At 37.6% G+C, this 27,154-nt stretch overlaps 1 protein-coding gene across 1 annotated transcript in view; it reads left to right on the top strand.

Moving 5' to 3' along the window:
• Window positions 1-27,154, top strand: part of Vta1 (vesicle trafficking 1) — a 56,281-nt gene that overhangs the window by 20,693 nt on the left and 8,434 nt on the right. Inside the window, exons 3-6 of the mRNA XM_051164669.1 lie at window positions 2,551-2,678; window positions 3,476-3,551; window positions 12,354-12,462; window positions 22,600-22,776. Of these exons, the coding sequence (XP_051020626.1) occupies window positions 2,551-2,678; window positions 3,476-3,551; window positions 12,354-12,462; window positions 22,600-22,776 (490 nt within the window). The remainder of the gene's footprint in view (window positions 1-2,550; window positions 2,679-3,475; window positions 3,552-12,353; window positions 12,463-22,599; window positions 22,777-27,154) is intronic.

The following is a 27,154-nucleotide window of genomic DNA, read 5'->3' on the forward strand; positions in this document are numbered from 1 at the left end:
AGTATAGATGGCTCTCTGATCATCCTTTCCTAAGTAGTGAGGCCTGTCTTGCCTTCCTTCACATAATCATGTGGATTGTTGATTGAATAATTTCTAGATAGCTCTTACTGGAATAAAAAGGACTATTTATATTTAGTGAAAGGAATCATGAAAAAGGTGGTACCGATTGCTTATTCTCTTTTCCTTCCACAGGTTGCTGTGCAGGCCAAGTAAAGGAAAGTTGAGTTGTTTGGATTAGGTGTCATTGAACAAAGAATGTAATGCCAACCATTAATAGTCTTAGTAATCAGAGTTCACTCAATGACTCCTGTGCCCTGCTATCCTGGTGTCACAGTTAAGTCCCTGGAAAGAGGGAAGTTCAATTGAATGACTTGGATCACATTGGCCTGTGGGCATGTCTGAAGAATTGGCTTGAATGGTGCAGGAGGTCTCAGCCCACTGTGGGTGGTACCATCCTCAGGCAAGTGGGTGTGAGCTATAGAAAAAAGCTATAAAAGAGAGCCAAAGAGCAGCCATTAGCATAGTTTCTGCTCTAGGTTTTGCCTTTAGTTCATGCCCTGACTTCCTTTAATAAGGGGTTGTGAAGTGGAAGTGTAAGCCAAATAAACTCTATCCTTTCCTCAACTTGCTTTTGGTAATAGTTTTTATCACAGCAACAGAAAGCAAAGCAGACCGCCAAGTTTATCTCTTAAGAAAGGCAAAAACAAAGACACAGTTATGTATCCACTCCAAGAGTTCAACCTTTGACAGCTGTATACTTCACTTTCTGTCTATTTAGGTATTTTAAAAATTGGATTGCTTGCACAATTTGGCTTAAGGAAACAAAAGTTATACATACTAAAATTAAATAATTTATGTTAACCCAGAACCTTTTAATGTCTTCATTGCTTTTCTTTATTATTCCAAAGTTGCTATTTAGATGAAAGGGCCAGTCCAAAGTAAAATTTAGAGCCCGGTTGTAATTAGCAGCCATAGAATAGTGTCCTTTGTACCCTGCTGTCACTCTTTTCTGGATTCTAATGCTGCTTCCATGGACGTGAAGTGAATTAGAGTGCTATTGCAGAGATGCTGCTGAGGAAGATGGGAGATGACTCTAACGCATAGCAGTGAATTTGTAAAATTCCACCTTCCCAGACATTTATGTAGATGTGTCTCTTTCCCATGAGTAACAACAGCTAGAAGCTTCAGGAAAAGGCACACTCACTTCTTTGTAACACATATAAATCACATTTATGTAGGGACTCATTAAGACTTTAAATGACTAGCCAGGTAAGTTCATTCACATGAATGCATACCTCTATGATATAATGTTTGCATTATACTTTAAAGCATTCAAATATGTCAGGACTTTATCAGATACTTTTACTTACTGAAAACAAGGTGACATGCCATGTTTTGACCAGTTTTTTAGGACTAAGTCTGTTTTTGCCAATCAATTTGCAGCTTAAACACAGTAAATTGTATTATATGGGCATTTGGGTATTTTTCTGCTGTTATGCAGAATAAGATTAGCCAAAATTACCTTAAATTCTAACATCACATATATCTCGTCTAAACTTTATTCTATTTTTATTTTAGGAGTTTTGCTTTTGCTGACTTTGTAGGCAATCCTGAAGTCATGTGTATGTGTGCACGTATGCAAGTACGTTTGCCCACATACATGTTAATGCTCCACAAGTGTGCAGTAACTGCCTAGGCCAGAAGAGGGCATCAGATCCCCTAGAACATGAGTGACAGATTGCTGTAAGCCACTATGTGGGTGCTGGAAACTGAACCTTTGTACTCTGCAAGAACAAGAAGTATATTTCACCCTGAGCCACCTTTCCAGTCAGTCTCTAATAGAAAAAAATTTAAGAATATGGTTGCCTACATAAGATGTTCCTGAAAATAATTTAATCCAATATAATAGTCCTAGACAAGAAAAACAGGAACTGTTTTGGTTTTTATATATTTCAAATTGCTTTGTATGTAGTGGAGAGATATGCAAATTGAGAATCTATGTGGTTGTAAGTTGACTTAGGCTGTATGTGTCTAAGTTTAAAATAATCTGGTAATAAGTTTGTCACTTTGTACCTCTCCTAGTTTGGTGTGAGCTCTCCTTTACACACTGTTCTGAAGGTACTATTTTAGGACATAGTAATGCCTCTAGTCTTATTTTTCTATATTTGATGTAAACTGAATGGTTCAAAGTTAAATTTTAAATTATGTGCTTGAGAAGTTTCTACTTCCATTTTAGAGTAGTTGTTAGTGACTTGCTAATGTTTAACAGGGTTTGATTCTTCACCAGGATACTTGGCAATGTTGTCTTTTATTTTTGGTTGCTGCCATCTTTAGAGCTCAGTTGTACTCTACATCTTCATCCCTGTGAGAGACTCCTTTTGTTTGAACACAGGAGGCTGGAGTAAACCATTTTTATAAGATTTGCTGATACAGCTTTTATTGAAATGAATGTAAAGTAATGTACATAAGGTAGCTATGAGAATGACTTGTATTTAAACAGACTATTCTGAAAATACAAAATCATGAGCTGTGTGTCTTCTTTTATTTTAGCTTAAGAAACAGTTGGGGGATAATGAAGCTATTACTCAAGAAATAGTTGGTTGTGCCCATTTGGAAAATTATGCTTTGAAAATGTTCTTGTATGCAGACAATGAAGATCGAGCTGGACGATTTCACAAGTAAGTAAGGACAGGAAAATAAAAACTCTTTTATTACTTTGGCTAGCTTCTTGCCAGAATAACCTAGTTTTCAGTGGAATACTTTCTGACCACCTGAGTAATGGTTTATTTATTTTGGAATTGTAAATCCACAGTGACTTTTTTTTTTTAAGTTAAAAATGTTGGCCTTTCTATTTGAAGAAAATAACTTCAGGAACTACCTATGTCAAACACATTTCTCAGTAAATGTATCCCAGTTAAGCCATTCTTTACGTTTAGTAAAAATAGGCAAAACAAATTTGTCCTGATGATGTCAATTTTAAAAACATACCAGCCTAGCTAGGTGTGGTGGCACATAACTGTTTTGATAGAGGGGGGTCATCAAAAATCCAATGCCAACAAAAGCTGCATTGTGAGACTCGGCTTCAAAATACAAGGGACCACAACGAAACAAGAAAGAGTACTCTACTAGCCAGCTTAGATGATTGATTAGTCATTACTATGCTACTAAAATCATAGAAATACATCATGCTTTGATATAGATCCAGGCAGTGCTTGACATTGCTGAAAGGAAAAATAAAGAAACGAAACAAAACCCTACAATAAAACCTTGCAGCATTTACTTACAGTATGAATGTTAGTTTTTTCTGGTAATATTAGCAATTGGCTCCCATTTATGTTCTTGGTATAGATTTTATTTCAAAGATTAATTTTACTATGTTCAGACTCTTTTTTTTCCTTACAGGTACATGACTACATTTCAGTGTTTCTTTGCTTGCTTGTTTTTAGTTTAAATTCGAACACCTTTTCTCTTCCAGAAACATGATCAAGTCCTTCTACACGGCGAGCCTCCTAATCGATGTCCTAACAGTGTTTGGCGAACTTACCGATGAAGTGAGTAAAGAAGCTCTGCTGTCTCCTAGCTAAAGCCAGGAAACGCTGCTTCTTATCAGTTTCCTGCGCGCATTAGTTATTCAGACCAACGTGTCTGTCTGAAGTGTAACAGAAGCAAAGAGGGCAAATTGTCTCTAGCTACATTTTGAAAATCATATGAAGCAACACTTTACACACAGGATCGCAATACCTTGAAAAATACTTGATGGGGGGGTAGGAAGAAGAGAGAGAGAAAAAAGGAGAGAGAGAGGGAGGGAGAGGGAAAAGAGAAAGAGACAATGAGAGGCTGAGAATAGAAAGTAATATAATTGTAAATACAGGTGATTAGAGAAAAAGAATGAAAAAAAAAAAAAAAAACAGAAAAGCAGAAATAAAATTGTTCACCAGAATCCTATATTCACTTGAAAAGGATGAAGATACAGGCAGGAGAAGCAGTTCAGCAGGTAGTGCACTTTCTAAAGTGAAAATGTTAAAAAGAAGGGCATTCTTGTCCGATACTAAGTGGCAAAGAGCCAAGTAACAGTCATAAGCAAAGTAAGCTGTAAGAACACATTGCTGATGGTGACATGAGACATTTCATAGTAGTCAGGGTCTGTCAGTTCATGAAGAAACTGGTACAGTTACAAATTCCTGTATGCCCAATAACAATATTTTCAAATTATATGAAATGTTTAAAATTTTATAATTATTGTTGGAGATTTAAAAATCTCACTCACTGATTAAAAAAACAAACAGAAAAAAAAAAAAAAAAAAAAAACCCAGTAGCTTTAACAATCAGTAAAATTCACCAAACAAAGACTGGCCCTTGGAATGTTTAGAATGAAGAAAAACCAGACCTTTCAGATTTGCTTGGTGGAAATGTTAGGTGTTATAACTACTTAGTGGAAAAATTGGCAGGTTTTATAATAGTAAACATACGCCTACCTTTTTACCCAGCAGTTCCTTTTCTGGTACTTACCCAAGAGAAATAAAAACATCTGCCTAGAAAAAGAGCTTGCTCTTTGGAAACTTATCCATAATAGCCAAACTCTTGAAACAATCCAGATATCTCCATCTGAGCAATTGATAAACAAAATGGTGGAGTTACTCAGTGTGACACGGAATTGACAGCTAATGTAGCCTAGAATATAGATAAATTTTGTAGAAATGCTGATCAACATAAGAATCAAATGGTGTACTATACATTTTTGCTTGTATATAATGTATAGCTACAGACAAGTTCATTCTAATAAGTGAAAAATACATTTAAAGTTCTTTTAGGAAAGCAGGGAAATGGATCTGGAAAGGGCTGTAAAAAGTTTTGAATAGTTAGAAATTATGTATATTGAGAGGAATAAGATTTACACTGACATCTATTTATCAGAACTGTAATTTATATGCTTAGCATTTATACATCTCAAATTATATGTCAATCTCACTGCAAAACTTTCACTATTGAACTACTTATAGGCTTCTCTGGGGTAAGTTGGCAATTATAAAGCAGCTTACTCTGGGACTGACAAAATGGGTAATACCGAGGGAAGCGGGTTTCTCCGTGGCAGAAGTTAAGCACAAGAAGAGAGAGAGAAGCATGCTGTGTTGAAGTAGAGGATTTAATTCATGCTTCTGAGTACATGGGCTTACATATACACATTGATGCATATATATGTGTGTGTGTGTGTATATATATATTATGTCTTATGTATGTAATTGCCATGTTTTTGTGAATACCTACTTACAGCGTGTATGTAATATGTGTAAAACACATACAGTGTAGTGTATTTCTCTATTCCAAGACAGTCTAACAACAGTAAAGCACCAGTAACAGAATATCCTGAGTACCTGATTGGATTCTGAATACCAGTCTTCTCTGACAGGAACCAGTGCTTTCATACAAATGAATGTATCGTAATTTAGGTCAGGAAAGTTCTGCATTAGGTTAAACCTTCTTGTTCCAGAAAATTGTAAAGTGTGGTTGTTGACTCTGTTTCTTAGCAATTAAACTAGCTACCCAACTAGCTTGTACAAGAAGGAAAAAGGTTAAAGGGACAAAAGAGTGAACCTTCCGGTAGCCGTTCCACGGGACGGGTCCTTAGATGTCTCTCTGGCCCGCGTGCTGATCCAGCTTGTCCGCTGCCCCCGCACGCTCTCCCTGCAGCCGACTTTGTTATTCTCTCTCCCCCAACTCCCTCAGTCACGTGGGAAGGACCAGCTCCTTCTCCCGGTGAGGGTCCATTAGAAAGACAATAGTTCAGGTAGGGTTCCCAGGTCTGCTTCCTGAATTCCAGACCCAGGATGGCTCCACTCAGTCTGTCACAAGGTATTCATGGGGTGCCCCAAGGGTAAAGCCCGCCAAGACTGCTCCCACCTGTGACAAAGCTTACTCCTTCCCACATGTGGTCATAATTGAGAGACCCAGCAGCCTCCTTCAAAGGGTCCCACTGTCTATTTAAAGAACAACTTCAACTGGGCATGGTGGTGCGCACCTTTGATTCTGTAGTTTGGAAGTTTAGATAGAAAGGTTGTAAGTTGGAGGTCTGCTTAAGCTATGTTGAGACCCTCTCTCCAAAAGTAATTAATCAGTGCAAGTTTGGTAACTATGGACAGTAACCAATATAATAAATTAAATAATATATAAATATGCAATAATGCATATAAATATATAAAAAATATAATAAAACTATTAAGTGATGGACAAACAGAGAAAGCTCTTTATAGTGTTATATTCTGTTAAGTATCTCCCCTCAGATTACTTAATAGCTTCAAAGAGAGAAACAGTAAATTCATAAAGGAAAAGCATGGACTACTTTAACAGACTGGGCAACCTGCATCCATAGTGTTGGAACAAGCCAGCATCCCAGTATCCAGTTCAATATTAAGTAGTGTGTGGCAGTGCTGCTCAAAATATGCAATGTAAAACAAACATGAAGAAACATCTAACAGATCTAACCAGTAGACATTTTATAACTGATAGCATTTTTTATTTCAGGAAAAAAGCCTTTATAAATTGAAATTAAATGGGCATGGTTACTAAATATGACTAAATACTGCATGCTTTTTAGATTAGATCTCTGCCTTGGAGAGAAATAACTCCAGAGGACATTGCTGACATAGTTGACAAGCTGTGGACCAGACAGTACTGTTGTGTGTAAATATCCCTGATCTTGATATCTGTTGTATATGAGATTGTCTTCCATCTGAGAAAAAGAAAAACATAGGGAGACATAATATCTTAAACAGTTGGAGAATGATTATAAGATATATGGAATATGTATCTTGCCTAGATGTAACATATCTATGCAGAATGTATACTGTTATTAACACTTTATTGTAAATTTAATGAAACCATATTATGAAATAGTTAACATTCAGACTTTCTTTGGAAATCTTATCTAATATCCAGTGTTATGATAATAGAGTAGATAAATCCAAATATGTGGATTAAATTTTAATTATTTTTATAGTAAAATTTTGCTCTCTGGCTCTATTTTATTGCTAGTTTCTTAAGTATTTCTTACTATATTTCATTGCTCCTGGCATTATATAGAACAGCTATTTTTTATATGATATATTTTAAGGACTAGGGGTAAATATGCTGTAGGCAGGGACAGTTTAGTAGTGTTTTTTTTTTTTTTTTTTTTTTTTGCACTTCTCTTTATAACTTGTCAGTCTCATAAATATTCTCAACCCTATCCACTGAAACTCAAGTCAGAGTATGTTTTCAAGTTTAATAAACTTGTATACATTAACAAAAAGTATATTGCTATATTTCAATGATTTTTAAATGTGATTTCTAGACAGCCAGCTTGAAGATTACTATAGTATTTGATGAAAAGAATAAATTCCAAATGTATCCACTTATTCATTGGTGCAGTGCTTTCTGAGTCTGGTCAGTAGCAGTGCAACAGTGACTTGGAATCGCATTCCTGACTAGACAGACAGGGCTTGTAAGTACAGTAAACATGGTGTCAAATCATAGGTGTCATTGAGAAATTGAAGGTAGGAATAAGAATTTGTAAGTAAGTTGGTTTGAGGAAGGCCTTGGTGAGAATCAGACAGCATTTTAGCAAAGCCTTGAAGGCAATAAGAAGGGGAAAAATCACACAGATAGTCTAGGAGGAGAAAGTTTTATATGAAACTCATTCTTTTTATCAAGTACCATAATGATCCTGAAGCTAATATTAACTACTCATCCATAACTGGGAGGTATCAAGGGGGATATTGTGACTGAATTAAAAATACAAACAGGGGGAATAGCAGAGGGTAAGACAAGGGGGGGGGAGTTGTCTTTATTAAAACAGTCACTGTTTTCAGTGTAGTAGACTAGGACTGAACAGGAAAAGCCGACATTGGTAATCCATATTAGAGACACTGCTCACCTAGAACAAAGTGTGCAGTGGAGGTCATGACAGTCCTCCTCCACATTCTGCATGTGGCTCTGTCATAGTGCTGATAGAATAGGTGATGAGAGCATGACTGAGAGCTTGGCCTTGAGCAGCTAGCTGCGAAGGCTGTTGGTGCACATATGGTAGCACATGCAGTAACCTCACCACTCAGGAGATAAAGATCATGAATTCCAGGCCAACACAGTTTAAGTTTAGTACCTCAGAAAAACAGCAAATATTATGAAAGAGCACAATTACCCTGAGAAGGAACAAGCTTTAGTGAGGACATCAGACAATGGAGCTGAACATTAAGACTCTAATAGTGTATAGTGGTGGCCTGTTGTCAGTTGAATTACAATTCTGAGGTCTATGAGATCATTATAAGTTTATTAATTTAGAGCTACAAGGAACTTCTTTCTTCTAATATGAAAATATTCCATAATAAAAAGAAAAATTTCCAGCCAGGCAGTCGTGGCACTTGGGAGGCAGAGGCAGGAGGATCTCTGTGAGTTCCAAGCCAGCCTGGTCTACAGAATGAGTCCAAGGCAGCCAGTACTGCACAAAGAAACCCTGTCTAGAAGAAAAGAAAAAGAATTTCCCAAAAGTTTCTCACTTTTTATTAGATTTTAAAATGTGACTGTCCCTCATATATTTCTTGGAAGTAATAAAACTAGATGAAGGATTCAGGAGAGGATATTGACATGTGAAGAAGGCTCTCAACAAGTACAGTTTTGAGTAGAAGGGTTAATATTGAGGGGCATATAAGAGGTCTGGAGAAAAGATATAAATTTGGGACTTTGCTGTATGTCATCTTTAAAGCCATCATGATCAAGGCAACTCTTATTTATAAAAGCATTTAAATAGGGGCTTACTTAAAGTTTCAGAGTAAGGTTAGTCCATTACTATCATGGCTAGAAGCAGATAGGCATGGTGCTGGAGCAGCAGCTCAGAGTATCAAGATCCACAGACAACCAAAGGGCACGAAGAAAGTGCAAGACTGAGCCTGGCCTGGGCTTTTGAGACCTCAGAGCCACTCTGAGCTACAAACCTCCTCCAACAAAGACACGTCTAATCCTTTAAACACCTCTTCAGCTGGGGACTAAACATGGTACCCTGAGTCATGGGTACCATTCTCATTCCAACCACCATGCTGGATAAAAGGATGAAAGAATGGATTAGATGGGGAAGAAAGGGTATCTTAGAACTAGTGGGTGGCAGTCCAGGCCTTGCATAACAAAAAGGAGACAATAAAAGGCACTGATTGCAATGTCATCAAGGTAAAAAGAAAATTAGGAGACCTGAAAAACCAGTAAAACAAATACACATAGAGCTTAAAGCAATGGGAGTGATACAACTGGATCTCAGGGTTCAGAAAATGTCATCTAGTGTAGGATAAGTACAGATATATTTGGAAATACCTGACCTTGACAAAAAGCAGTTAAAGTGAGCCATGAGGACATTTGCAACGTTGAATCTAGGTAAGGTCAAGGCAAAAAGTCATGGAGGAAGAACTAAAGGCAAGTCATTCGAGCTGTCTCCAAAGTGAAGTCCTATGTGCCAGAAACACAATATATTGGCTTTTCCAAGTTTGCAGGTTTGGTACAAACTTGGGTTTTGTATGTAGTTAAATTTCTTTTCATTCCTGTGTGCACTTAGTTAGAGAGCACCTTATCCAACTTTGTGGATAAGGTCACAGAGGACTAATACAGTTAGTGAATTGAGAATTCAGTGGAAACCTGCACATCCGCTGCTGACCCTAGTAGCTGAAATTTGCCGTTGTCAGTGATTTTCATCAGCTCAGCTACAAAACAGGAACTTGAGGCCAGGGACAAAAAAGTAAAGGCTCCTTTAGTAATTCCTGTTTCCCAGAAAGGACGTCTTGATTAGCCAAAAAGAGTGAATGGGTTTTTCAGATATTGGCATCTTATTATCCTCTAAAATACTGTGCATCGTCAAGTGTTTTGTTTTACTGCAACAGTATTCAGATGTGTATAAACTGTCAGAGATGTCTGCTATATATTATGTCAGGGTTTTGAAAAATAAGGAGCAAACACAAAAATTTTCCTTTATGTGCTATGGGTAATTTTTTCATATGTTTATAAAAATAAGCCCTTTAGCTAAAACTAATATTTTCTCAAACTTTACTTACTTAGTAAAGGTAATCAAGATGGTTTAAACGTCTCACAATATGAAACTAGGAGTGAATCGTAATAGTCACAGCACAGCTGTTCCACTGAATCTACAGACATGGTTAGCTTATGTAAAGATGCAGTTCGTTTGTTTACAGAAGTAGCCTCTCTTTACTGTAGACATATCCATATACACTTTATTTTTCCCCATAAGTCATTTTATTTATTTATTTATTTTTATTAATTTATTCTTGTTACATCTCGATGGTTATCCCATCCCTGTATCCTCCCATTCTTCCTTCCCTCCCATTTCCCCCTTACTCCCCTCCCCTATGACTGTGACTGAAGGGGATTTCCTCCCCCTGTATATGCTCATAGGGTATCAAGTCTCTTCTTGGTAACCTGCTGTCCTTCCTCTGAGTGCCACTGAAAAGATTGATAGGAGTGGGTTTCTGTTTTAGAAGATTGATCTGTGCATTGGAAATGGAAAGCATATGGGAGGATAGGTTAAAAATAGACAAATTGGGGACTAGGGAAATACTAAATTGAAATACGAAGGTAGAGAGCATTATATTTTAAAAAAATCAACTGAATTCTTGGTGAGTTACATGGAAGTAGTCAAAGATAGGATAGGATTGCTAAACATGACGCCCACAGATGTCTTTCTTCCGTGAATGAAGTAAACTAGGAGGAGGAGAGGCTGGGAAGAGTTTAAAAAAAAAAAAAAAAAAAAAACCAAAAAACATTTTGGGGCAGATTAATTTATTTGTATATGTGACTTCCAAGTGGAAATACTCATCATCAGATATCTGCCACAAACAAATTCAGACTAGTTATATACATTTAAGGTTAATAAAGATGACAGAAGTCATATAAATCAGTATGGAGACAGATAGAAACAAGCTCGATGACTGTCATGATATTTGTAGGAATTTCATGAGTATTATAAAGATGAAAGACAGACTGCTTTGAGGGAATAAATTGTACCTGATAATAAATGCTAAATATGTGTGAACCTGGGAATTCAAGGAGAGGACGGTGTGAGAACAGGGGAGAGACACTGTATTAATGAATCTGTGTGAGTGTACTTCTTCTGAAGGAAATGGCACCCAGCTTAAACATACTGCCAAATAAAGGTAATCCCAGTGTTTCAAGGCCTCCATTTCTTAAAAATGTTAGAAATAATGGATTTCTGTAAAATTGCTGTTACTCTGGGAAACAGGTGATGTTTTAAAGTCCTATATGAGTCACACTGACTGTTCCACTAGCTTGCAGTCTCTGGTAGAATAGGAGTCTTCGACTCTTTGAAGGTTGAGTAGGGGCTTAGGTAGCAAAAACTGAGGTAGGAGAAAAAGATTGTCACAAAATGACACTAAAGGCTTAGCAAACAGAAAAGGCCTAGGTTTTACTATACTGGTGTCAGATTTGACAAGGGAAAGCTGAACATGTCCACTGGACTTGCCCAAGAGTAGTAGGCTATTGGTGACATTATCCAGAGAAGCCCCTCTGAAGGGTTACAGACCCTTGCTACTAAAGGAGTGGGTTTTTCAAATTGTCTGACTTCGTGTGTGACACGAGTGAACAGAAAAGAAATAATGCAGGCGCACACACCAGTGAGCTGAACAGTAAAGCCATAAATGTGGACAATTGTTTTAAAAACTTTGTTAAAAAAATGGAACAAAGTTCAGTCAAACCTGGTGGTGGTGGTGGTGGTAGTGGTGGTGATAGTGGGACCATAATGGGAACCAGTGTTTGGGGCTGAAACAGGAAAGAGTTTCAGGCTCCTTAGTGAGTGGTGTTTTCAATTCCTCTTTAGACAACATAATGAGATACTGCTTGCCCTCCTTTCTGAACTTAGGTAATATATGATAACTCATACATTAAAATTCACAGCCATATCATTTTTATCATCTAAGTTTTATTTTTATTTTCATGAATTTATATATATCTGTACAGAAACAAGTTGTCTATTTTTGCTTTGTTTTCTATTTTAGCTTAAAATTCCATTTAACCTATTTCTCTCAGGACCCAGGAGTTAGAAATTTTGCTGACAAGACATCCATACACTTCCCTTGTGCACTCTGTCTATAACGTGATGCCTTAGTGCTCCAGTGAAAATACCTTTTCATGGAGTCTGCCAGGCCCTGACTACTGAAGAATCCACGCTAGACTGTAGAGCTGGTCAGACTCTCAGAACTGCACCACACAAATAGAGATTTCATCTCAAAAATGTGGCTGAGCCTGAGTTACATGCTTCTCCTTTTTATTTTACTATGGTCTAATGGTGCTACAAATTTACTTTCTTTTAGAATGTGAAACACAGAAAGTACGCAAGGTGGAAGGCAACATATATTCATAACTGCTTAAAGAATGGAGAGACTCCTCAAGCAGGCCCTGTTGGAATCGAGGAAGATAACGGTATGTATTTTTGAATCCTAGGTAGAAATGTTTCAGTAGAATCTTATTTTCAGAAGATTTCAAAGTTTTCCAATGTACTAGCAATTTTTTTATCTACAATAATTATAAAGCAGGAACTTAGGGACATTTAAGAGTAAAGGTTTCCATGTGCTATCTGTCCAGGTCAGCTGAGTGGCTTGCCTGTCTCCTATATCTGCCCAGATTTCATCCCTGCATAGGAATGACCATCTACTCACAGTGACCTAGAAGTGTCTCCAAACCCCCCATGAATATTGTATTAGTACTGTCATAATTTTATGTGCTTATTGGCAAGGGAGAGAAAATACTTTATATGGCTCCAAAAATTACAGTAGATTTCCATATACTCATCTTCCTAGATCCCACCAAAACTCAGATAGTAAATACATTAGTTCTTGGTTTAAATAGTTTAAACAGGTTGCCAGTTATCTGCTTTTTTAATGCTTTGTGGAAATTTTCTGTGTACCTATGTATGGAAGCTTATGCCTATAATTCTCGCACACTGGCAAGCTAAGGCTGAAAGATTTCTCTGAGCACACAAACAGACAGGTGTATGTAGCCAGACATAACTTCAAGAAAAAAGTTGGGGGAGAAGAAAGAAGGAAGTCGAGTGTTGTGAAACCTTCTTTGGCACACTTCTTATCTGTGCCCATCTAGGAAATAAATTTACACTAATGAAATAAGTGCTTCTTTCAACTCATTTTAGTAACCTGTAGATGTGAATGGGGTCCTTCCCATTAGCTCTGAGTTACAGTTCTATATAGAGATAAGCATCCATATACAAGGTTGCATACATCCACTGACAAATGTGACAATGGTTCTGAGTATCTGTGGCTCAGGGAGCATTATAGAGGAGAGGGCGGAAAGATTTTAAGAGCCAGCGTACCAGGAAATGTGCTGTGAAACAGTCTTTCCTAGAAATGGCTGCATAAAAAAAGACAAGAACATGGCAATACCAGTAGGCATGTTACTAAGGAAGAGTGAAAGTTTTACAGGATCTCACTGCTGACAAAGAACCATAGATAATTCATGACTGCTGACAGAAGGAGAGTTAGCCTCTTCTAGAGATGAGACCATTATTGATTGTTGAATGCAAAATGATCAGCCTTGACCACACAAACAATAAAAAAAAAACTCACTAGATTGTATTTATATTTATTTGTTCATACACATACATACATGCTTATACACACACATGACTGTAAGCAAATAGAGGCTGTCAGCTTGAGGGTCTGGGGTGTCTGGAAGGAGCTCAAGTGAGGGTCTGAGAAGGGCTGAAGGGAGGAAGGGGACTGTTATAATTCTACTTCAGTTTAAAACATTTAAAAACAAAATAAGAGTGAACAGGTGCCACATAAGCACTAGAAAGGATGCTGAAATAATTAATTAGTTGGGCAAGACAAACCAAAAGATACTTATTAAAATAAAAGTACTTATTAAAATCTGAAGCTATGATTTAATGACCTATCAGTGCTGTCAAAAGTGCCCACCAGCTCTAACTCATAGATTGCTTATGGGGAAAAAAAGTACAGGTATTAAATTAAGCATATACTTACCGTAAGATCTAGTAATCCAGTTATTTCCTCTAGTGGGATGGTATTCAACCTATGTATGGGTCATGACCCATTTGAGGGTCAGACAGCCCTTTCACAGATACTTAAATTATGATTCATAACAGTACCAGAATTACAGTTATGACCACCACATGAGGAACTATATTAAAGAGTCACAGCATTAGAAAGGTTGAGAACTGTTACCCTAGAGAAAGGCAGAGATGTGTTTATACAAAGAACTGAACATGAATATTTGTAAGAGCTTTATTTATAATTTTCTAGAATCTAGAAATAACCCAAATAATACCAGCTTTTTAACAAATTAACAATGAAACTTCCTGGAGTTGACTATCACCTTTTTTAAAATTTTCATTAGGTATTTGACAGTTCCACACATGTACATAATGTCTCTTGATACATTGTCACTGGCCACATCCTCTAAACCCTTACAAATCCGATTAGCTTCCTTCCTCACTAAAAATCTTTTCTCACATTGGTCTGGTTTGTTTGTTTTCTGACTGGCTAATTTTAACTAGGGCCGTCTGTGTGACCATGAATTGGGAACTGATTATTAGAACCTAGCCAGCTCATCGATGAGAATGCCTCCCCAGAAACTCCCAGTAGTCCATCATTCAACAGAAAAGTGTAGAGCCCAGGGAGCACCTCCCCAATCCAGGGTTGCCTGTTGACAGGCCCAATCATGTGCAGGCCCATTCATTACAGGCAGCCCTAGTGCTGTGAGATCATAATTAAATTTGCTATGGCATTTTCATCATTTAGCATTTCCAAGACCTTCTGCCTATTTTCCTGATCTTAGAATGTTTACTCTTCCTCTGCATAATGCTCCCTTAATTTTTAGGGGATGGTATAAATGTCATGTTCAGGACCAAGCACTCAACTATCACTTATTTTTTAGCAACTTGAAGAGCAATGAGTATTTTATATTTATTCACCACCATTCATTGCAAAGAGAACCAGCTTTGATCAAGGCTGAGAGTAATATTTTTCTGTGAGCATCTATATTTTCATTTTGTTGTTTGATGAAACACTTTGACCAATTTAGGTCAATTTTGGGTAGGCAAAGTTTTATTTCAGCTTATAGGTTATATAGTCCATCACAGGAAAGTCAGGACAAGAGCTCAACAGGAGCTTGAGAGCAGAAAGCATGGAACACTGCTGCTGGCTAGCTTGCTTGGAAGCTTATACTTAGCTTGCTTGCTTTTATGTATAGCCCAGGGACAGTTGTCCACAGTGGAGTGGACCATCCTACATCAAATAATAATCAAGGCAGTCCCTGATAGAAATACCCACAGGCCAATCTGATCTGAGCAAACTTTCAACTGAGATGTCCTTCTCAAATGACTACCCTGTCAAGTTGATAGTTAAAGATTGACAGATATATATGTAGTTATTTAGAAGGAGGCCTAATATCTTGATACCATAAAAACTAAGTTGGTCAGCAGTAGTAAGTTCTGCCTGGGGCCTGAGATCACCTGAGCCACAGGTTTTTGGTTGGTTTTTTCATTACCAGGCCCTGCTAGTCAGAGATCAGGTAGTTACCCCCATAACAGTCATGCCATTATTGTACTACTGAGCACATCTTGCCTTCATGTTGGTATTGTAGTTTCTAGGGCTTACAGCCAAGTAAGACCATTAATGCCAACAGCCTCTTATTCATCTTCCCACATGTACTATAATGGTTATCCTGTTAGAAACATTCAATTCAGTTCTAGCTTGATTTCTCTGAAACTTGGAATCAACATGTATTATGTCTTTAGTAATGGCATCTTCTCATCTAGGTCTGGTAGCCAACCAAGAGGAAAAAGCAAGATTGTGTATTGATTTGGTGGTCCTTGGGGCTTCCTTGTCCAACAGGTCATAAAGGGAGTATCCCACTCCCAAGACTGGTATTTATTTTTAATAGCCTATTATCTTCAGGAGGAGCATTATACCACCCTGCAAGATATCTCTCTTCTTGAGTTTCTCTCTCTTCTCCCATCCTTGACCTTTCCTGTCCACCTCCCTCTGTTTATAAAGTAGTGAATGTACATATGGCTTTTTACATGCCCTTCCATTAGAATAATCTCTCCCCTTCAGCTTCCCCATCCTTGTCTAAATTTTCCACCCCTGGTATTCCTCCTCTGATTTCATATCACCTATTACCAACACCTCTACCACCACCCCCTTAGGACAACCCTCACCTCAGTTGCCCTTTTCTACTCTCCTGGCTTCCAGGTACTACAGGTTAAACACACATCTAAGGATTTGAAGCTTGGATCTACAAAGGAGAAAGAACATGAACCATTTGTCTTTCTGGCCCTTTGTTACCTCACTTGGCGTAATCTTTTTCAGTTTCTTTCATTTTCCTATAAATTTTATACTTTTACATTTCTTTATAGCTAAATGAGATAATGATTGTATGTATCACATTGTCTCTAGCCATCCATCCACTGATGGACATCCAGACTAATTCTGTTCACAGTAAATATGGGTAAGCAAGTATCTCAGGAGTAGAATACAAAAGTTCTTTGTGTATATGCCTACAGCTAGAGTATCTGGATCATGGGAAGCTTCTATTCTCAGCTTTTGAAGAACCTTCACACTGATTTTCATACTGGCTTCACCAGAGTACACTCCAGCAAACAGTGAAAAAAGGTTCCCTCCCCCACCCCATTTCCTCATCAAATTTGTTATTTCTTTTCTTTTTAGTTGGCTTTTTAATATGTAACATATTGTGATATTATTCTTTCCTCTTTCCCAACTCCTCCTAGATCTTGACCACCCCCTATCCCTCCAATTTCTTGTTCTTTCTCTCTTTAGAAAGAAAGAAAGACAGACAGACAGACAGACAGATAAATGAAAAAAGTAGCGGGACAAAAACCATCCAAATAATCACACGCACGCACAAAGAGTTCAACTCCTAACCAGGGCCCTACCTAGGAGTCTGGTTGATAACACCCAGTATAACTTCAGGGGAGAACATTATTTTTCTCTCCTAGTGGGAATCAGTTGCAATAGCTTCTTGGATATAGGTGTTGATCTTTGTACCCACCTCCCCTTCTCTATCCTGGTGTTTTGTCTGGCATGAACTTGTCTTGTGTGCTGTCAGTTTCAGTGAGTTGAGATGACCACCAGTCCTGTTGTTTCTGAAAAATGTTATGTCCTTGCAGTCATCAGCTTTGGTTCTTAGAATCTTTACACCACCTCTCCTGTATAGATTCTTGAGCCTTGACAGGGAGAGAGATAAAGATATCTTATTTAGGGCTGAGTGCCTTAAAGTCTCTTTCTCTGTGCACATTGTCCTGTTGTGAGTCTCTGAGTGGTATTTGCCATCTACTAAAAGAAGATGATTCTCTGATAAAGTGATTGGGTACAGCAGTATGTCACTAAGAGTCTTGTTCCTTTAGCAGAATAATACAAGAAGGTTTTCCTCCAGCTCAGTGGTTCTCAACCTCCCTTTGCTGCAACCCTTTAATACAGTTCTTCATGTTGTGGTCACCCTCAACCATAAAATTATTTTTGTTGCTACCTCATAACTGTAATTTTTCTGCTGTTAGGAATCATAGCGTAATTATCTTTTTGTTTGTTATTTCTGATGGTCTTAGGTGAAATCTGTGAAAGGGTCATGACTAGGTTGAGAACTGCTGCTTTAGAGTACTAAGCCAGTCTACTCTCAGATTCTTGACCACTTCAGCAGTGTCAGGAATTGATTGTATATCATGGGGTTAGGCCGTAAATCAGATTGAAAAACTGGTTAGTTATTTGCATAACACTGTTTCACTATTGTACAGTGTATTTTGCAGTTAGGTCGCTATTGTAAGTCATAGGATTTGCACTTGAAGATAATGATAATTCTTTTTCTCCTCCGGCAGCATGTATAGTACTTTCCAACACTATGTATGCTAGTAAGTAGAGGAGAAACTTAGTTGGCCCCAGCTAGATTCCTCCATGTTTCATAACATAAGGAATATCTTCAGCAATAGAAATAGCATTGGCAGTAGCCCATAATATTTGGGCAAGGAATGTGTAGGAGCCCTATTGGCCAGTGACTCTACAAGATATAACCTATCCCTGGTACTAGGGGTTTTACTTGGTGGCATAAGATACCTACTTATGGCATTGTTTCCCACATTATATGGTAATTCCTTTAAAACTATTTTCCTATACTTATGTAACTTAGGGAGCTGCTACAGTAGCAGATTTCCATGTGGCTTTTCAAAAAGCTTTTAGTGTTGTCCCTCCCCATATTCCCTCCTTTACTCTGCCCTCCCTCCCTCTCCCCCATTCAATTCTCCTAGTTTCTCCTTTGTTTCTTTTATAACACTACACCCCCTCCTTGGAAAATCCCCACACTCCATCTCTTGCCACCTACCTAAAGCATACATATATAGCACTTAAAAGTTAGCGTTGATATATGAGGGAAAACATGCCATGTTTATCTTTCTGAATATAGAGTACCTCACTCAAGATGAGTGTTTTTAGCTTCATCCATTTACTTGCAGGTTTCCTAATCTCATGTTTTTAATAGTTAAACAGTAATTCTGTTGTGCTAACTTATCCTATTTTAACTATCCATTCATCAGTTGATGGACATCTGCTCTGTTACCAGTTTCTCAGGGTTAAAAATATGGACAAATATCCCTGCAGGAAGAGCGGGTTATATACCCAAGCTGGATCTTGAGGTAGATTGATTCTCAGCTTTTGAGGAACCTCCGTGCAGACTATCTTAGTGGTTTTACCAATTTGCACACCCAGAAGCAATGACCGAGAGTTCCCCTTTTGATGCATCCTCGCCAGCATCTGCTGTCATTTGTTTTATTAATCTTGGCCATTCTGACTGTGGCAACAGAAAATCTCAAAATAGTTTTTATTCGGGTTTCCTTTATATATTCGTTATATATCCTTTATATATTTGGAAGTTCTTTATATATTCTAGATATTTACCTTTTCTCATTACACTAACCCTGCCTGATTGTTGAAGTTCCTTTATCTGTGGGCTGCTGCTTTGCTCAAACGGTGGCATCCTTTGCTGTACAGAAGGCTTTTGGCTTCATGAGTTCCCACCTATTAATTGTGCTACAGGTATCCTTTTCAGAAAGGCCCTTCTTGTGTCTGTGAGTTAAGGCCTATTCCTCACCGTCTCTTCTCTCATATTCAAGCTATCTGGCCCTATGTTCGGGTCCTTGATCCATTTGGAATTGGTTAAGTTTTGTACAGAGTGATAATAGGGATCTATCTTCATTTTTCTGAATGTGACTATCTAGTTTTAACAGTGATTTGTTGAAGATTCTGTCTCTTCCGGTGTGTATTTTTGTCCAAAATCAGGCATCTGTAGGTGTTTGGGCTTATGTCTGGTTCTTCAGTTCAATTCCATTGGTTGATGTCTTCCCCCCACCCAATATCATGCTGTTTTTATGACTATAGCTCAGTAATAAAACTTGATTAATGGAGTGGTGATACTTCCAGAAGTTCATTTACTATTCAGGATTATTTTAGCTTTCCTGAGGTTTTTGTGTTGCCATATGAAGTTGAAGCATTGTGTTAGAATGTCGATGAAGATTTTCTTGAATGTATAGATTGCATTTGGTAGGATGGGCATGTTCACAATATTAATTTTACGTATCCATGAGCATAGGCGCGCTATATATATATATTATAATTTAGTGCTATGACTTTGCCTTTTAGAACTGCCTCCATTGTTCCCTTAGGTTTAGGTATGTTGAATTTTCATCTTCATTTAACTCCAAACTATTTTTGATTTCCTCCTTCTTCATTGCTGTCCTGACCCAGTTTTCATTGACTAGTAAGTTGTTTAGTTTCCATGACTTTGTATCCTTTCTGCCATTTCTTTTGTTGCTGACATACAGTTCCACCCCCGCCCCATAAGAACCAGAATACATTGGATTTTTTGTTGTGTTTCCAGGTGGGGTTACTTCCATGTGTCTTTATTCTTTTTTTAATCTTTCTTTTTTATTAAATATAGTTTTTATTTTTTTACATATGCATTTATATTATTACAAATATATATAAAATAAACTACCTACAGCAAGAAGAACTATGAAAAAATCAAGAATAATATAAATGTTACATTTGTAGTGTTTTGGCTATTTGTATTTGGCAGCCTTTAAGAAAGCATCTTTCCTATCTTGGTGAGTCTAAAATTCTGAATGTAAATCAGTGTGTATCATATCTCATCATTGTCAACTTAAAACATTTATCTAGACCTAAAAACATGTTAACCCCTAAACATAAGCTTCATTGTAAAACTAAACTGTCTGGTCTTCAACGCCATCAGAGACTTGAGAAGGAATAAAGTTAATTAACTGAGTATACAGGGAGTGCCAGTTAGCAGCTTCCCAAATGAGAAGATGACAGAGACAGTTTGTTGCCTTAGCACTCACCCAAAACTCTCTATAATGTTGGAGCATCATCTTTAGCCTTCTAGTCCAATATATCTGACAGACATATTTGTGAGGCAGGAACTATTGAGGACTTGCTTACCCTGCCTTGGCAGAGTTTGACCCTTGACTCTGCCTACATCCAAGCTTGCCCTTTTTTAGACAGAATTCTGTCTGTAGTAGAAATGAGGACATTTTGCTCGGTGGCTTGTTTGCCATATTTGAAGCCAGAAATCTCCCTACAAGGCTTCTTTGATGCTCATCATCTTCTTTGAAGTAGCTTCAGTTGCTGGTCCTCATCAGAACAGGACAGCTTCAAAAAAAGTTTCCAATCCAGCATTTCAGACTATCCTACATAGGACTCCTGGAATTTCTCAACATTTAGAGACTGGACCACAAATGCTAATCCCAGCTTGTTTAACCATTTTCCCCAATTTTATTTGGGCCCCTACAAAAGTAATATTCATCCCAAATCAGCTGAAAGAAACCTTAAGAGAACAACATCCCATTTCCCTTAAGGGGTTGGGTAGCTTTTTCATTGCTTTCTTGGGCAACAGATGTTTATTTTCAATGGGAGTTGGTTATGTTATTATTGATCTTAAATATTTAGAGAGAAAACAGGCTTGGACTCAGGGATGTCTCTCTTTTCCTTTATCTTTCATTCTTAGGTTTAGAGATAGAGGTTGAAAAGAAAGGGGGAATATAGAAATATATAGGGATGATAGTACAAAAAGTAGATTAGTGAATCTACTCCTCAACTTAATGCCTTAATTGTTACTCAGAAAGGTTATTTTTAATTCACTGGGATAGAATTGTGTATGTAAATGCGAAATAATATCCAGCTTTAATCCATGGTGGTCACATAGAATGCAGGGTGTTGTTTCAGTTTTCCTATATCTGTCAAGACTTGCTTTGTGTCCTAGTGTTTGGCTGGTCTTGCAACAAGGTCCATGGGCTGCTGAAATAAGTGTGTTCTGTGTGTTGCGGTGGAATGGTCTGTAGATGTCTGCTGGGACCATTTGACTTATGATGGTGCTTGACTCTAGCATTTCTCTCTTTACTTTTGTCTAGATGGCCTCCCTATTGATGAGAGTAGGGTACCAGAGTTTACCACTGTCAGTGTGTGTTAGGGTCTTATGTGTGATTTGAGAAGTCTCGGCATTTCTTTTGTAAAATAGGGTGCCCTTGTGATTACTGAATAAACGTGTAGAATTGTAATTTACTCCTGGTAGGTTTTTCCTTTCATGAATATGTAATGTTATTCTCTATCTCTTTGATTAGCTTTGGTTTGAAGCCTGTTTTGTCAGACATTAAAATGGCACACATTAGTGTTAAGAGTATGGGCAGAGGAAAAGAATTTCAGTGTATTTAAAGAATAAGTTCACAAAATTATTTAGAAAGTATTTATCTCAGGGTAGCAAGTAAATTGGATTTACTTTTTATTTAAAATAGTTTACATTAAAAGTGTATATACTCAGACAAACTACTTACTTGAAAATTTGATTTAAAGCAAAATATTGTGTTTTAAATGTTTATAGCTCTAATTTTATTTTATTTTAAATTATATGATTATTGAAGGTGGCTAATTGTTTCTTCAAGTATACTATCAAATTTTAACTTTCTCATATTTGTTTTCAGAGGCAGTTAATGATATAATTTATTTTAAAAGTGTATTTTTCAAAATTTATTTACATATCTGGTTACCTATTATAGTATAGATATCTCAATGTGAAATTTCTTTTTTAATTTTTTTTAATCTTTGAACAATAGTAATAGATAAACATTTAATAGCATGCACATAGAAGATACTGAGTAAAAGACAGTATCAAAAAACAGTCTATTTTGAACAATACAAACGTGACTGAATTTGCCGAAAATGTCCCTATATTTCACTTGAAGTTTGTTTAAAGAAGGGAATATTATGTGCAATGAATGTGTAGACCTTGTGGATACTGTTCTAGAGAAATGGTATTCATTACTAGTCATACACTTAAGAAAGTAAAATTCTTTAAAGTAACAATGATTTCAAGGAATAACATGCTTATCAGCTGCATTGGGTGGAATAGTGTGTGTAAGTTCTTTCTGTCATGTCGGTGAAGGCAGATAAGAATGATTAGCAATTCCATTTCAGAATGTATGTTTCAACATTGTGCATGTATTATATGCAGATGTTGAAGAAAATGAAGATGTTGGCGCAACCTCTCTGCCCACTCAGCCACCTCAGCCATCGTCATCTTCAACATATGACCCAAGCAACTTGACACCAGGCAGCTACAGTGGGATACAGATTCCTCCAGGCGCACATGCTCCGGCTAACACCCCTGCGGAAGTGCCGCACAGCACAGGTATGAACGCAGTACACTGTCCCCATTTTCATAAACACTGCAGAGTCATGAAGCTGGATATAGCTCAGTGGAGAAGAGCAAGCTGCACAAACATGAGGACCTGCATTCTGACCCCAGCATCCACGTGGAAAGCTGGCCATGACAACATATGCACCTGTAACCCAAATATTAAGGGGTGTGGAGACAAGAGGATTGCTGGGGCTTGCTGGCTGGGAGCTTAGCTCCAGGGCTTTTGAGAGACCCTACCTTAAAGGAATGCAGAGGAGTAGAGCAGAGGATACCCAGTGTCCTCTGGCCTCAGCACACGTCTACTCACACATACCACATACACGTATACCACACTCATATATACATACACACGCGTACACACACACACCACACCCAGTGTTTTTAGAAAGGAGCTACCCTTATATTTGGTTCACACAATGATGTCTGCTATTTCTGTGACACTGTACTCATTACGTCATGGGCTTTCATTTGCAAGTCACATTTAATCAAACCATTTAGGTCATCCTGCATGGGTTTCACAATTAGTTAATTATTTTCGCCATTAAAATAGCAATTACATTTGTTCTTTCCATTTTAAAACTTCATGTTTTCTGTTTATATTTCTAATATAGTACCTTTACTATTGCTGAAATTAATTGTTGTATCACCGGTCTTTCTTGAGTCATGGTTTTGTGTAATTTACCTGGCTTGCAAGGCTTTAAGGTATGTGTCGTGACATAGCTAGTGCAGCCAATGCGAATTCATTTTGTATACATATTTCATAAGACACTATTTTAAATGCTGTATAGTCTTTGGAAACATTCATCATTTCTGATCTAGAGTGCTTAAGCAAAACCATCTACCCCATTGTATCTTCTGGAGGCGAATAATGGTCAGAGTGTACCTGAAAGAGTAAACACTGCCATCTTACAGAAGAAATATGCTCTGCAATGAATCAGAACACAATGTCTGTTGTTTCCCACTAAACTAAATTTGCAGTAACGCAGCTGGAATCTACCTACCTCACCCTGTGTTTCTCTTCTTTCTAAGATGAAATTAGTATATCATACCTATTTTTCATGTTTAATTTCATTATGAAAAGAGGAGAAAGCATCAATTGACTAGTACTTAGCCATAACAGAAATATAAGCACTCTATAAATTCACTTCCTTTCCTTTTCCTTTTTTCATCTTCTGTCCTTCTCTGTGCCAAAAGGATAGGGCTTCGATGGCAAGATAGTAAGGATTCAGAATCGTTTGTGAACTAAGACAAATATCACATATCAGCGTAGACTATATGGAAAGGTTACCTGAAAGGTACGACTATAGAAAAAGTTGAGGGCAGCGTAGTAAAATCACTTGCCCCGGATCAATACAGCCTTGCTGTGTGTGTAAAACAACAAACCATACTTTAAGTAGGAGGAGTGTTCAATTGACCCATATGAAATTGCCATTTTTGTACAGTGAAAACATTAAAATATTGATAGCTTCATGTAGTCACACTAATAGCAGTTATTGTTGGGAATATTCATGACAATGATAAATATTGGAAGGTGGATTCTAGGAAGTATTCTAGTATGCACAGTGCACTTTGATCCAATTAGTGAATCAGGTGGTGGCTGTGTGTTCGATCTCTCCTTCCATGTGCATATATGTGTAAATTGTACATCCTAATTACTCTTTTCCCACTCTCCTCTTCATTTATCAGAGAATCAAATAAAAAGAGAAACATAATCAGTGAAGAACTAGAATTTGAACTCAAGACTCTGGCTTCATTTAGTTAGTTAAGTAGTTGCTATCTCCTTTCCATGTCCCTTGTCTGTTATCCTTTGGAGACAAGGATCTAAAAATCTTTTCAAATCTAAACCTGCTTTCTCAGTGGCAAGCCTCTATTTAGTTAGTGATTTTTAGATGCCGGATCTCCTCTCAACTCCATTTTTTTCCCTGTTACATTTACTTAGTTAGTAGCCGTCAAATAAAAGAAAGCAATAACATTTTTAGTTTATAAACATAACAGATGTTTCCCCTCTTACTCACTTTAAGAGTGATTTACCTTCTCTCATGCAATGGGTCCAGGATGCACTTTTATCAAGGGAAATCCTTCAGATAGCTGAAAAGAATAGTATGTACTCATTTACAAGCTTTCATTCTTCCACAAAAAAAGCAGTGGGTGCAAGGAGGGCAAAAACAGAGGTTGTGTAGCAGTGTTTGCCCCTGTGTGGAAGCCACTGAGCAGACATTAGTCACATGGAGACTCTAATAAATGTTCCCTTTGTCTCTTGAAACGTATATTTCTTGTAGTCTGTATCACAGAAGGCCTTAGCAGAAAATTAAACTAGGTAAAAATGATACAACTGCATTTGTTTCAGACAGAGTCTCACTATGTAGCACTGGCTCACCTGAAACTTTCTACGTAGATAATCTGGCCTCTAACTCAAATTTATCCTCCTGTCACTGTCTCAGGAATACTAGGATTAAAGGTTTGCACCACCACACCCAGCCACTGCTCATATTTTTGCCTCTCACCTAATACACTGCAAAGCTGAGCACTGTAAAGAACTGTGGAGAAAGAAGCTGTGCTCCTGGGCTCTGTGGGGTATTACTGCTTATTGACATCCTGGCCTGTGTTCTTCTCTCAGTGCCATTTCCCCTGGTTACATGAAGGAGAGTTTCCCTCTGGTGTCCTGCTTTTCTTACCTTTGTTTCTGCTGTTCTTCACAAGTTACAGTAGCTGTGTCTCCTCCCTCCACTGGGCCTCTAAACACCACTACATGTCATGGCTCTGTTCAAATTTGGGAGTCAGTCAGTCTTAGCTTCCTAACCAACTCTCATGTCTCCCTTCCCAAGAGTTTCTATGCATGTAGTCTATAGAGCAAGAGTACTTAACTAACAGTGTTACAGTGTTCTTGAGCATGTATGGATGCCTTCTGATATACTGCCAAGTATCCCGCAGAAGTTACTTGCTGACATAAACACTGTATTGCATTTTATTGAGTAACAGAAAGAATAAATGTCCAAGCTCACTGCTTTGCTCCTGGAATGGATTTTAAAAGGATCACCTCACTCCATCATAATGTAGTCTAAAAGTTGTGATCATGGTGCATATTGCCTAGAGGTACCTAACCAAATTCAGAATGGAGAAAAGAATAACAGATTACAGCGTCCAGGGACTAAATAGTAACCTAAAAACATTACAAACCTACCAGGTATTTCTGAGCTTACGTCAATCCAGTATTATAGACTTCTGGTGGCGGCAAAAGGGCAGACCTGCCTCTGCTTCAAGACAAAACAGGAAGAGACATATTCAATGTTCAGACTATCCTGCCTCAGGCATGTGCAGCTGAGTGACTGACCGAAAACTTAGTAAGATTCACACTGCCTTTTAAAGCATTATTCACATGATATATTGCTGCATAACTAAGCATCTCTATGACTCCTACTGTGTTTTTAATATGGCTTGTTCACAAGACTTGTACACATAATTATTAGAGTTACCATAGAATACTGACCAAAAAGTATATCCTTCCATGAAGGAGTTGGCTGAAAGATTTAATCTATGGAAGAGTATGAGTTGCTTGAGAAAGAGTGGTACTACCTGCTTAGACAGTGTGTACAGCCGTTTGCATGTATGTAAGATATGCCTGCTGTAAAGCCCTCATAGGCTTGATAAACAGTCCCTGTCAGACTTCCTAACATTGCCTTTTAATCTTGTTTTTTTTGTGTGTGTGTTTTGAGACAGAGTCTCACTGTGTAGACCTGGCTGGCCAGCAACTCAGAGATCTGCCTGCCTCTGCCTCCCAAGTCATGGGATTAAAATCATGACCACCATGCCCAGCGTTCTAGCACTTTTTAAATATTATTTTTATGTGTGCCTTTAAATATTTGTGGGGAAAAGTATGTTAGATGCTAATAACTTAATATACTTTGTTAGCACTCATCAAACGTAAGCAAAAGATCACTGAATTATTTAGCATAAATTCCATATGTCTCTAGTCTTTGTGGTGTTAGGTACATCCACTATAGTACTATGTGCAGCAGCAAAGATAAGGAAGTATGTTTGTTAGTAATGAGTTGTTTGGTAAATCATGATTCATGCGTTCAAAAGGAGAATTATCAGATCATTAAAAAGAAAGCAGGGATTGTATGTATTAACCTGGAATTATAACTACTAAGCCACATGAACAGCAAAGCATGCAGAGCAACAGACTATGCAGAACTAATTATATTTACAAGACACATGCCATACAGAATTTTGAGTTTTCAGACATGAGTTGGATTCTGAAACTAATCAGCTTGTCTTCGTTTACTTTCCCTGCTGATTGACTCAGTAAAGTTTTTTGTAAGATTTCAGTGCATTTTGCTAAATTTCTAGATGAGTAATATGCTACATC

The sequence above is a fragment of the Acomys russatus genome, chromosome 21, assembly GCF_903995435.1.
Source record: "Acomys russatus chromosome 21, mAcoRus1.1, whole genome shotgun sequence".
Taxonomy (NCBI): Eukaryota; Metazoa; Chordata; class Mammalia; order Rodentia; family Muridae; genus Acomys; species Acomys russatus.